Source organism: Cherax quadricarinatus, chromosome 9, assembly GCF_038502225.1.
Source record: "Cherax quadricarinatus isolate ZL_2023a chromosome 9, ASM3850222v1, whole genome shotgun sequence".
In the NCBI taxonomy this organism is placed as follows: domain Eukaryota; kingdom Metazoa; phylum Arthropoda; class Malacostraca; order Decapoda; family Parastacidae; genus Cherax; species Cherax quadricarinatus.
Genome location: NC_091300.1, coordinates 45,885,564 through 45,899,044, shown reverse-complemented (window position 1 = coordinate 45,899,044; position 13,481 = coordinate 45,885,564). Strand labels below are relative to the sequence as shown.

At 43.1% G+C, this 13,481-nt stretch overlaps 1 protein-coding gene across 2 annotated transcripts; it reads left to right on the top strand.

The window, feature by feature from the left end:
- The first annotated feature begins 576 nt into the window (after positions 1-576).
- On the top strand, positions 577-13,104 carry LOC128685998 (cuticle protein 19-like). 2 transcript variants are annotated; one of them, XM_053772633.2, is made up of 4 exons: positions 577-687; positions 8,744-8,818; positions 10,979-11,204; positions 11,250-13,104. In XM_053772633.2, exons 1-3 carry the CDS (start codon positions 610-612, stop codon positions 11,165-11,167), a joined length of 342 nt encoding a protein of 113 aa, XP_053628608.2. In that variant the 5' UTR covers positions 577-609; the 3' UTR covers positions 11,168-11,204; positions 11,250-13,104. The 2 variants fall into 2 exon arrangements, with proteins under 2 accessions (XP_053628608.2, XP_053628607.2); XM_053772632.2 differs by having other exon boundaries at positions 10,979-13,104.
- Positions 13,105-13,481: the final 377 nt, after the last annotated feature.

Sequence of the window (13,481 nt, the reverse complement as noted above, 5' to 3'; positions counted from 1 at the left end):
CGCGTTTCCTTACACCTGTTTTCCTGCTCACCTAGCAAGTAGCTACCTGGGTGTTAGTCGACTAGTATGGGTCACATCCTGGGGGACAAGACTGAAGACCCCAATGGAAATAAGACAGTCCTCGATGACGCACTGCCTTTCATGGATTATCCTGGTTGGCTTACCTTCCGGAGTTAAAAATCAGAACAAAATCTTATCCTATCTTAAGGATTTCAGGGAGGGTTCAACAGATACGGCAGCTTCAGTCTTGGCTCTAGCAGAGCTGCAGTTACTGTTACCTGCGGGAACAGGCAGTAGTGCAGCGGGGATAGGAAGGAAGGAATGATGGGGTGGGGGGAGGTTATATATGATATAGGCGGAGGGGGGAGATAATACATAGATAACGGGATGAGAGGAGAGAAAAGAGATAGGAATGAAGTAAAATGAAAATATAGGGAAAATATAGACGGGAGGGACTGGATGGGAGGGAGAGAGGAACGTAAAAAAGGAGGGTGGGAAGAGATGCTTCTGCCTTGAAGGTAAGGAGGGAGGGGGTGTACCAGCCTTGAAGGTGAGGAGGAGGAGGAGGAGGAGGGGAAGATGGCAGCTGAGAGCCAGCACGTATAAAAGATGGTGACACCAGAGAAACAGCACTCACCATACTTCCCTCACTTCACCAACATCACTCTCACCATGACCGCATTCAAGGTATTACACTACGATGTTTTATATTAATAATTCACAATTACCATCGCTAACATCGTGACTAGACCTACCCGGAGTTCATTACCTTTGTAATTTGTGAGTTCATTACCTTTGTAAATTGTGAATTCATTACCTCTGTAACTTGCTCAGCTATCAAAACTTTGGAGTCCAGTCCCTGGACCAATTATGTACCTCTGTAATCTTTTGACTACCGCCCACAGGATGGGTATGGGGTGCATAATAAACATATTAAACTAAGCTAACATCACCAATAACACTGGTCCAGGACCTGCGCTCATTATGTGAACTTGTGATTTCTTTCTTTACCATCATCAGTATGATGACTATAATAAAAGTAATTGACTTGTAGCAGTTATGTTCATCTTGTGATAACTGTAGCTGAGTAGTTCAGTTGTAGAGCACGCGGCTCATAAGCGAAGTCTCAGGTTTAATCCACAGTTGAGGCGACATACATATACATAGATAAGCTTCCGAGCTCCTGCTGCCCTTGTTCACCTAGCAGGAAGTAAATACCTGAGTCAGTGGACTGTTGTAGGTAGCAGTAGAGCTAGGGGAGGTCACCTCAAGGTGGTAGTAGAGCTAGGGGAGGGCACCTCAAGGTGGTAGTAGAGCTACGAGAGGATACCTCAAGGTGGTAGTAGAGCTACGAAAGGATACCTCAAGGTGGTAGTAGAGCTACGAGATGATACCTCAAGGTGGTAGTAGAGCTACGAGAGGATACCTCAAGGTGGTAGAAGAGCTAGGAGAGGATACCTCAAGGTGGTATTAGAGCTAGGAGAGGATACCTCAAGGTGGTATTAGAGCTAGGAGAGGATACCTCAAGGTGGTAGTAGAGCTAGGAGAGGATACCTCAAGGTGGTATTAGAGCTAGGAGAGGATACCTCAAGGTGGTAGTAGAGCTAGGAGAGGATACCTCAAGGTGGTATTAGAGCTAGGAGAGGATACCTCAAGGTGGTATTAGAGCTAGGAGAGGATACCTCAAGGTGGTATTAGAGCTAGGAGAGGATACCTCAAGGTGTAGTAGAGCTAGGAGAGGATACCTCAAGGTGGTATTAGAGCTAGGAGAGGATACCTCAAGGTGGTAGTAGAGCTAGGAGAGGATACCTCAAGGTGGTAGTAGAGCTAGGAGAGGATACCTCAAGGTGGTATTAGAGCTACGAGAGGATATACCTCAAGGTGGTAGTAGAGCTAGGGGAGGGCACCTCAAGGTGGTAGTAGAGCTACGAGAGGATACCTCAAGGTGGTAGTAGAGCTACGAAAGGATACCTCAAGGTGGTAGTAGAGCTACGAGATGATACCTCAAGGTGGTAGTAGAGCTACGAGAGGATACCTCAAGGTGGTAGAAGAGCTACGAGAGGATACTTCAAGGTGGTATTAGAGCTAGGAGAGGATACCTCAAGGTGGTAGTAGAGCTACGAGAGGATACTTCAAGGTGGTATTAGAGCTAGGAGAGGATACCTCAAGGTGGTAGTAGAGCTACGAGAGGATACTTCAAGGTGGTATTAGAGCTAGGAGAGGATACCTCAAGGTGGTATTAGAGCTAGGAGAGGATACCTCAAGGTGGTAGTAGAGCTAGGAGAGGATACCTCAAGGTGGTATTAGAGCTAGGAGAGGATACCTCAAGGTGGTAGTAGAGCTAGGAGAGGATACCTCAAGGTGGTAGAAGAGCTAGGAGAGGATACCTCAAGGTGATATTAGAGCTAGGAGAGGATACCTCAAGGTGGTAGTAGAGCTAGGAGAGGATACCTCAAGGTGGTAGAAGAGCTAGGAGAGGATACCTCAAGGTGGTATTAGAGCTAGGAGAGGATACCTCAAGGTGGTATTAGAGCTAGGAGAGGATACCTCAAGGTGGTAGTAGAGCTAGGAGAGGATACCTCAAGGTGGTATTAGAGCTAGGAGAGGATACCTCAAGGTGGTAGTAGAGCTAGGAGAGGATACCTCAAGGTGGTATTAGAGCTAGGAGAGGATACCTAAAGGTGGTATTAGAGCTAGGAGAGGATACCTCAAGGTGGTATTAGAGCTAGGAGAGGATACCTCAAGGTGTAGTAGAGCTAGGAGAGGATACCTCAAGGTGGTATTAGAGCTGGGAGAGGATACCTCAAGGTGGTAGTAGAGCTAGGAGAGGATACCTCAAGGTGGTAGTAGAGCTAGGAGAGGATACCTCAAGGTGGTATTAGAGCTACGAGAGGATATACCTCAAGGTGGTAGTAGAGCTAGGAGAGGATACCTCAAGGTGGTAGCAGAGCTACGAGAGGATACCTCAAGGTGGCAGTAGAGCTAGGGGAGGGCATCTCAAGGTGGCAGTAGAGCTAGGAGAGGGCATCTCAAGGTTGCAGTAGAGCTAGGGGAGGGCATCTCAAGGTGGTAGTACAGCAAGGAGAGGGCATCTCAAGGTGGTAGTAGAGCAAGGAGAGGGCATCTCTGAATGGCAGTCACCCCATACTCTGAGTGACAATCACCCCATACTCTGAGCGGTAGTCACTCATACTCAGAGTGGCAGTCACCCCATACTCTAAGTGGCGGTCACCCCATACTCTGAGTGGCAGTCACCCTATACTCTGAGTGGCAGTCATCTCATACTCTGAGTGGCAGTCACCCCATACTCTGAGTGGCAGTCACCCCATACTCTGAGTGGTAGTCACCCTATATATCATGTGGGTTTTCGATACGTGGATGGGGTAAGAATACTCACGTAGGCTGGTAGTACGTATAATATAACGGAAGGTATGGGGAAGCACCAACAGCCGACCTGCCTCTCTCTGCTCCCTATCTTGACTGACCCATGAGTGCCTACGGGTGAGGATGTTTGAAATCCTGCTATGGTCAGCAGCAATATGAATACAGTCAATGATTCACACAGACGGTTGGTAGTGAGTCATCTACTGGTACACTGGTTACTGGTAACTGGTTACTAGGAACTGGTACTACTACTGAGAGCTCGGCGACGCTAACGTATGTCGTCCCGATATACAACTAATACAAACTAGAGACGGCAGGTGTATGGCTTGGGCTGATTCTATACAATGTCAAAGTACACAACAATTGAACATACATACATCAGTAGAATATTAGAATGGAAGCTTACATAACTGAAACCGTAATGCAATACAAGATATAATATAGCACAACTCATCGAATGAAACTCAACGTTGAGATTACACAATAGAAGTGATAAAAAACAATTTGATCGATCGATCTGTATTCATGTGATCTACGGATTCTGAGGAAGAAATATATACAAAGAAAGAAGTGTTTAACAGAAAGGCAGATTCGGTGCACTCAAATCGAGACTGTTAACTCTCAGAATTCGGAGAGAACGTGAACACAAAAACAAAAATTCTTGAATACTGATAAGCTGATACTGTAATTATTCATCTATACAGGTTATTTACATTTAACCCCAACTCTGCTAGGGTGAGATTGACATATGCAGAATGGGTGTCATCTCTGGGAGGATCAAACTCTGTAGCACTGGCTAACTCATGCTGTATTTGAGGCAAATCTGAATTGGTAGTTACAAATGATACTTGAGGATTTCTCAATACCTGTCGTGTACGTAGGGAATGACGACATTCAGGTTGATCGTCTGACTGAGTATCAGAGGTAGAGAGTACAGGATCAGGAGGATTGTCAGAGTCTGTCACATTAGTCTGGGTTGGAACATCATTATCATCACATACTAACTTCATATGATCTAAATGCGATTCTTTATACTGACCAGTACTAATTTCTCTAACCTTATACTTATTACCAGTGATATGTTCAACTACTCGATAAGGACCAACAAACTTTTGATCAAGCTTAGGCTTTGCTCGAGTGTTTGCGACTCTTGTAAATTCTGCTGTTGATTTATGAAGTGTTTCACGGATTCTTCTAAAAACACTTTGAGCTAAGCTGGTACGAGTTGCTATGAAATCATCAGGGTTGTAATTTGGTTTCGGATTAGAATATAGCAACTCATAAGGCAAACGTTTATCTACACCGTACAATGCATAATGTGGAGTGTCACCTATAGAAACATTGTAAGCAGAACTTATAGCACACTGCACATCAGGTATAACTTCATCCCAAGTTTCACTGTTGGGATTGATAGTGGCTCTCAAGACATCAAGTACTTTCTTATTGGTACGTTCCACTAACCCATTGCTGGCAGGATGATGAGGAACAATGGTGGATTTAGAGATCTTGTACAAGGTGCACAAATTTTCAAGAATCTCATTACAGAATTCACCTCCATTATCTGTTACTAGGGACTTAGGGGTGGTATGCCTGCAGATAATGCGTTCTTTAAATGCTTTAGCTACTGTCTCGGCAGTCTTATCTGCAATAGGAACTAACTCACAATATCTGGTGATATGGTCTACCATACACATAGATGTTTGTTGCCTTGGAGGGAACACTGGAAATTAGTTAACAAATCTAGCACAACTCTTTCCCACGGTTCGCTAGTAGTTGGATACACTTGGATTGGATTAGGGCCATTAGCATTACCTTTATGTTGCATGCAGACACTACATTTCTTAATATACTCAGAAATATCAGTTGCCATACGAGGCCAAAAGTATTTCAATCTGGCTTGTTTTACTGAACGATCCATACCAGGGTGTGCAACACCTGGTACATCGTGAACTAGCTGTAAGGCTACATTCATTAGTGACTGTGGAATTACTAACTGGTATACTCTTCTGCTAGGAGTACCCAACTCGGCTGTTCGATACAGTAATTCCTGGTTCATGACAAAGTCACTGATGGGTGCTGGTGGCTTCACAGTCAGAATAAGATCTTCCTGGAGCAGGAATCGAATCACACCAGACTACATGGGATCTGTTCGTTGAGCATTCTTTACATCCTCAGCACTAAATGGAGGGTCTGCAGTTACTATACTAACATGTCGCGATAAGGCATCTGCGACTACATTTGACTTGCCAGGTAAGTGTTCAAAGGTGGGACTGAACTCTTGGATAGTCAAGGTCCATCTGGCTAACCTTCCAGTAGGTTGTTTGTTCTGGAATAAAGGTATCAGTGGAGCATGGTCTGTCAAGACATGAACAGAGTACTGATAAATAATGTCTCGGAAGTGCTTTAAAGACCATACTATTGCTAAAGCTTCTTGCTCAGTTACTGTATAATTACGTTCATCCTTCATAAGGACTCGGCTAGCAAATGCAACTGCGTTGTACTTGCCATCGGTCTTCTGAGCTAGTACGGCACCTATACCAATTGAACTAGCATCAGTTGTCAGATAGAAGGGCTTAGAAAAATCTGGAAATTTCAAAATTGGAGCAGATGTTAGCTTTTCTTTTAGAGTTTGGAATACTCTTTCTTGACGGAAGGTTCAAACAAAAGGAGCATCTTTCTTAAGCAACTCAGTTAGAGGAGCAGCTATGGAAGAAAAATTGGCAATAAAAGATCTATAAAAACCTTCTAAGCCCACAAAGGATCTTACGGCATCAGCAGTTTTGGGAGTTGGAAAATTTAGTACTGCAGTTACTTTACTTTGGTCAGTCGTAGCCCCTCTAGGAGTGACTACGTGACCAAGAAACTTAAATTCTGATCTGAAAAATTGACATTTAGCCAGTTTGATCTTTAAATTGGCTTCTTCAAGCTTACCAAGTACTACATCAAGTCTTTTCAAGTGTGTATCCACGTCTTTAGACATGACGATTACGTCATCTAAGTACACCATAAGTGCATTACCTATGAGACCTCTAAAGATATTAGTCATGAGCCTTGAGAACGTGATAGGGGAGGATCATAATCCAAACGCCATACCGAGGAAGTGATAATGACCTGTAGGAGTGGAGAATGCAGTTAGCTCTTGGCTGTCCTCGTGAAGAGAGACTTGCCAAAACCCTTGTAACAAATCCAGGGTTGAAAAGACTTTGTTATCTCCGATGTTACATAAAAGATCACCCAGTACAGGGAGTGGGAAGCGATCTGGAATAGTTTTCGCATTTAACTTCCTAAAGTCAATCACTGGGCGCCAAGTACCATCCTTCTTAGGTACTAGGATCAAGGGCGCATTCCAAGGTGAATTGCTAGGTGCAATAACTCCATCATCAAGCATTTGATTGATCAATTCTTCTGCGACAGCAACTTGTGAATGAGGCATTCTGTACGCAGGTATATAGATAGGTCTAGTATGAGGTTCAAGTGGAATACGATGGGACAATAAGTTCGTTATACCCATCTTCTCACCTGGTAAGGCAATGGCTTTACGATGTTTGTTCAACAGAGTCAACAAACGCTTGACTTCATCTGGGAAGTCAGTGGGAGCTAAGTCTTTCTCCTCAACTGGTGAAACAGATTGATCCAGTGAAGTGGATGAGGTCTCCCCAGTAGAAATAGCACCGACCCACTGGTCAGGTGACAACTCATCCTCTACCTGAGCAGGGTAAGGATAGTGAACAAGGTCAACAAGATTGGTATTTGCTCTGAGACGAACACTGTGACCAGAAGTGTTAGCTATCACCCCATATTCTAAGCGACAGTCACCCCATACTCTGAGCGGTAGTCACTCATACTCAGAGTGGCAGTCACCCTATACTCTGAGTGGCAGTCATCCCATACTCTGAGTGGCAGTCACCCCATACTCTGAGTGGCAGTCACCCCATACTCTGAGTGGTAGTCTCCCCATACCCGTCCTGTGAGTAGTAACTCTCTCTTCACACGGTGAGGGTCCGGGTTCGATTCCCGGCGAAGGAGTGTAAACACTGAGCGTGTGTCCTTACACCGGTTGTCTGTGTCCATCCATCAGTAAAATAGGTACCTGGGTGTTAGTCGACTGGTGTGGGTCGCATCCTGGGACAAAAGTGACCTAATTTGCCCGAGATGCTCTGCATAAGAAGCGGCTTTCTATATAGTAGTATGTCATTGTTGTCAGCTAGGACTATATACCTTGTACATGTACTTGTAGAAATAAAGATATTATTATTATTATTATTATTATTATTATTATTATTATTATTATTATTATTATTATTATTATTATGAATGACGTAATATACACAACATATGTAAGATTCTCTCACTTTTACGTAATCAAAGGTACTTTCTCAGGTACCTAGGTACTATAACGTTTACAAAGGTAATGTCTCAGGTACCTTTACTCCGCTACTTGTACATAGACACAAGGCGATTCAGGTACCTATGTACTGCTAAATGTACAGAGGTACTAGGTGCCTCAGGTACCTATGTACTGCTGTGTGTACAGAGGTACTAGGTGCCTCAGGTACCTATGTACTGCTATGTGTACAGAGGTACTAGGTGCCTCAGGTACCTATGTACTGCTACATATACAAAGGTACTAGGTGCCTCAGGTACCTACGTACTGCTATATGTACAGAGGTACTAGGTGCCTCAGGTACCTATGTACTACTATGTGTACAGAGCTACTATGTGCCTCATGGACCTATTTACTTTTATGTGTACAGAATTACTAGGTGCCTTAGGTACCTATGTACTGCTACATGTATAATGATACTAGGTGTCTCAGGTACCTATGTTACTTGTTATATGTACAGAGACACTACGTGCCTCGGGTACCTATGTACTGCTACGTGTACAGAGGTGTTTGGTGTCTCATAGCACATGTGTACAGAGGTGTTTGGTGTCTCGTGGTCTGCAGCAGACCATGACAACAGTGACCACTATCTTAGCAGTATGGGACTCAATGATCTCTGTGCACTATGGTAGGCCATGACAACAGTGGCCACTGATTTAACTGTGCTAGTGGTCTAAGTGTCACTATGGTGGGCCATGACAGCAGTGACCACTAACTTAACAGTATTGGACTCAGCGATATAAGTACAACAAAGAGTGAACTATATTTCCACAAATAGTAATCCATGGGTGATATCTCTTGTGTTTTTCCTTCAAGAGTAGAGCACCAACCCTTCCCTGATTGCTAAGGAATCCTGATATCTTCAAGACTTTCGTCCTAATTCTTTTTCCTTCTTTTCATCATCAAAACTTCATTCTAAGCCTTCCACCACATTAAGACCTGATTTAAACCCTCCACATCCTCCTCCTTCCTCAGGTGTTGCTGCTGACGGTGCTGACGTGGGCTGTGGTGCTCGCCCTGCCTCAGCTCATTGACCCTCATGCTACCGTGGTAAGTACTCACATTCTGTGCTGTCTTTTAGGCTTTATCTGTCTACCCTGACTGAGTAGAAACCAGCAGTAGTAAACGGAGGATCAAGCCTCCACCAGTTTAAGCAATGGATGACCGACACGAGATTAGAACTAAGTGAAATATAATATATTTGTACCTGAATTCTGGAATCTCTTTTTAACCTAGTGTCAGGGGCCCAAACCTGTTCAACTGCCTCCCAGCATACATACATAGCATACAAAGACATAATACTAGGCACAAAAATCATTTATGACACTTCCCGTGTCCGGCCAAATCTCTTCAAAAATTCAATGTACATAAAAGGGCCCAAAATCTGGAACTCTCTGCCAGAACTCTCCAGAACCACTGACTTAACCAGCTTTTTCAAAACTACCGTTAAAAAGCACCTTATCTTTCTAACATATCTCAGCATCAGGTAAATATCTAAATACTATACATGCAAATACTCAGTGTCACACCTTTCTGCTTTGTATTGGACTGATGAAGCCACTGTGTGGCGAAACGTTTCCTTAATAAAGATTCCCATATATTGCATAAGTGTCTTAATCTTTAACTTGTCGGTTTTTCAAACCATTTATCTGGAACATATGTAAACCATTATAAACAATATACACTTGCAATATCCGTAACTCTCCCCTTCACGTTGATAATCAAACCTGTAATTCCTCTCAATTAAACTTATTAAAACCATATAGCAGGGACTAATAGAATATTCAATTCTCCTGTATTCATTGTAAACTCCTAAGTTTACACTTTATTGTTATTACCTTATTAATCTTAAGTTAGTCTTAAGTTTGCCCAAAATGCTCTGCATATATAGGGGGTTTAGGCATGTACATTCAAATGTCATTCTCCTTTGTACAATGTAACATGCTGAAATAAATATTATCATTATCATGATGAGCATTACCAATAGACCCTTGGTTATCTTCAAGAAGGTGCTGGACAGGCACCTAAAGTCAGTACCTGATCAACCAGGCTGTGGTTCGTACGTCGGTTTTCGTGTGGCCAGCAGTAACAGCCTGGTTGATCAGGCCCTGATCCACCACGAGGCCTTGTCACAGACCAGGCGCGGGGGCGTTAACCCCTGAAACCCTCTCCAGTATACTCCAGGTAGTGTACCTCTCAGCCAGGTCCTTCCTCTTCTCACTCTTCTTTCTTCCTATTATCAGCCTTTTCCTTCTTGGCCTTTTCCTTCTTTTTTATCTCAGCCTCTTCCTTCCTCCTCTTCTGAGCCTGATCCTTCTGCTTCATCATCATCATCTTCATCACCATCATCATCATCTTGCTATTAGGGCTCTGGTGGCCTGGTGGTTAACGCTCTCGCTTCACACGGCGAGGGCCTGGGTTCGATTCCCAGCCAGAGTAGAAACATTGGACGTGTTTCTTTCCACCTGTTGTCTATGTTCCCCATCAGTAAAATGGGTACCTGGGTGTTAGTCGACTGGTGTGGATCGCATCCCGGGACACTGACCTAATTTGCCCGAGATGCTCAGCATAACAAGGGGCTTTCTATGTAGCAGTATGTCATTGTTGTCAGCTAGGACTGTATACCATGTACATGTACTTGTAGTAAATAAAGATTATTATTATTATTATAAATAAAACCACTGCTTTCCATTTATTACATTTCATTTTAAATGTGTAGTTTGTTTATTCAAGGGGAAGCGCTAAAACCATAGGTGTCACATAACAAGTGGAGGAATGGAAGGCATTCAGGTTCGATCCGAGGAATGTGAGGATAAGTCCAGTTCTTTGGATCAAGAGCACGTTTCCGACATCAAAGCACTTTCCTTTATCTCTGCACTATCCTGTAGCAGTAACGTTCAGGTCACTGTCTTGCAGTAGGACACTACCTTAAGTTACCACTTACTGTGTAGGTCATTATTCTCGTATAATGATAGTGATCATGTAGCCGTCTTCAGTGCTCCATTGTATTTAATATCTTACATTATACTTACTGGGAAGCGCGTGAGTAAGTTTATTTAGGCACAGGTACACATGAGTACAATTATCTTACTGTGTGTAAACTACCTGGGATAATCCAAAAAAGTCAGACAGTGGGGTTTGAAAGCAACTGAAACTTGCCTAACCCTACATGCATGTCATCCCGTGCTTGAACCTTCTTTTTCCTGGCAGCCCCACTACGAGTTCGGGTACGAGGTCAACGCTCCGGACTACGGCAACGACTTCGCGCACGCAGAGCGTCGCGATGGTCCAGACACCACGGGAGAGTACCGCGTCCTGCTACCCGACGGCCGCACCCAGGTGGTCACTTACACCGTCAGTGGAGACTCGGGCTATGTGGCACAAGTCTCCTACCAGTAGCCTGTACGTCACTGGAGACTCCGGCTACGTGGCGCAGGTCTGCTAGCAGTGATCTGCACGTCAGTGCAGCTTCGTGGCGCAGGTCTTCCAGTGACCTGCGTGTCAATGGAGACTTCGGCTACGTGGTGCAGATCTGCTGTCATTGTCATTCGAGAGTTTTCTAATGACTTACTACTTAAATATCATCAGCTATCTAAACAAATGGTACTCGGTAATCCTCTCTTGTTATTTCTGTAATACTGCCACTGTCTTCCTCCATCTTGTCTTCCTCCCTGTACCCTGACTCTCACCATGGCATGCCCAACGCGCATGCAGTCATTCCTTACTCTACTGTATTCTAACCTTCCTCTTTTTATTATTTTATAACCCTCCCCTTCTTCCCTCTTGCTCCCCAACCCTTCCCTCTTACTCTCTAGCCCTGTACTGTATTATGCTTGCTGTAATTATTAGTTGACCCATAGAAACTAAAATACTGAACGTCTTTCATACGCTTTATGTGTTCAAAACTGTTCATGCATGATACTGATTAGGTCGTTTTTTACTGGGACCAGAATGTGTTTAGTGTGTTATGCGAGTGTTATGACACTATATAGTGTGAGTGTTATGACACTATATAGTGTGAGTGTTATGACACTATATAGTGTGAGTGTTATGACACTATATAGTGTGAGTGTTATGTTATGACATCATATATTGTATTATGACTGTCGTCAGTGTATGTCATAACATACACTGAACACAGTCATAATACACTATACACTGTCATAACACTCACACTATACACTGTCATAACACTCACACTATACACTGTCATAACACTCACACTATACACTGTCATAACACTCACACTATACACTGTCATAACACTCACACTATACACTGTCATAACACTCACACTATACACTGTCATAACACTCACACTATACACTGTCATAACACTCACACTATACACTGTCATAACACTCACACTATACACTGTCATAACACTCACACTATACACTGTCATAACACTCACACTATACACTGTCATAACACTCACACTATACACTGTCATAACACTCACACTATACACTGTCATAACACTCACACTATACACTGTCATAACACTCACACTATACACTGTCATAACACTCACACTATACACTGTCATAACACTCACACTATACACTGTCATAACACTCACACTATACACTGTCATAACACTCACATTATACACTGTCATAACACTCACACTATACACTGTGAGTGTTACGACTGTGTTTGGTGTATTACGAAAGTGTTTACAATCGCTACCACTTTATAAAAGCATTGTGTTAAAATAACTCTTAATTACATGTAAAGCTAAAGTTACCATATCTATTATAACTGAATAAACAGTGTTCTTCAGAATACACAGGATGAGTTAGCAATAGTTAGCTACTGGTGTGGGGGAAGTTAAGTAGGTCACTCATCACACCCGAAATTCCCTGCCCCTCACCTCCTCAAAGTTAACTTCCAGACTGCTATAAGGTTGACTGGCAGTGTGAGCCCAGAATCACTAGTACACACGTAATAACACATAAGTTGCCAGCCCTCACAAGGGAGAGAGAAGGTTACGACGACATTTTGATCCAACTTGAACCAGTGTGAATTTGTAGATGATCCAAATCTGACTGAGATTTGTTGTAAGCTTCTCTCTACCATGTGCGGGTTAGTTACATAGTCTATCAGGAATTATCTGCATGATCATGGACTGAAAGTTTGCCTCAACTAACACTTAATTTGCCTATTATCATATAAGACTGATGTTTTCAATTTAGTGTGTGTGAATAACTTAATGTAATTGTAATAAAATATTTAAGATAATCATGTTCTTTTTAACGGATGTAATAGTGACGTGACAGTTTTTGTTATTAAATCTGAAAAAAAATTATTTATTAATAAATACTTTAATTTGTCATCTTAGTTTGATACCCCGTTGTAGTACAGGTGTTAGTACTGTCCTCTTACTGTCCAGTACTGTCCTCTTACTGTCCAGTACTGTCCTCTTACTGTCCAGTACTGTCCTCTTACTCTCAGTACTGTCCTCTTACTGTCCAGTACTGTCCTCTTACTGTCCTCTTACTGTCCAGTACTGTCCTCTTACTGTCCAGTACTGTCCTCTTACTGTCCTCTTACTGTCCAGTACTGTCCTCTTACTGTCCAGTACTGTCCTTTTACTGTCCAGTACTGTCCTCTTACTGTCCAGTACTGTCCTCTTACTGTCCTCTTACTGTCCAGTCCTGTCCTCTTACTGTCCAGTACTGTCCTCTTACTGTCCAGTACTGTCCTCTTA

Bases quoted from the DNA above. Each gene is read 5' to 3' on its own strand.
- LOC128685998 (XM_053772633.2), top strand. From the start codon at position 610: ATGGTGACACCAGAGAAACAGCACTCACCATACTTCCCTCACTTCACC. The intron at 688-8,743 runs GTATTACACTAC...CTCCTTCCTCAG, and splicing joins TCACCATGACCGCATTCAAG to GTGTTGCTGCTGACGGTGCT. The intron at 8,819-10,978 runs GTAAGTACTCAC...TTTTCCTGGCAG, and splicing joins TTGACCCTCATGCTACCGTG to CCCCACTACGAGTTCGGGTA.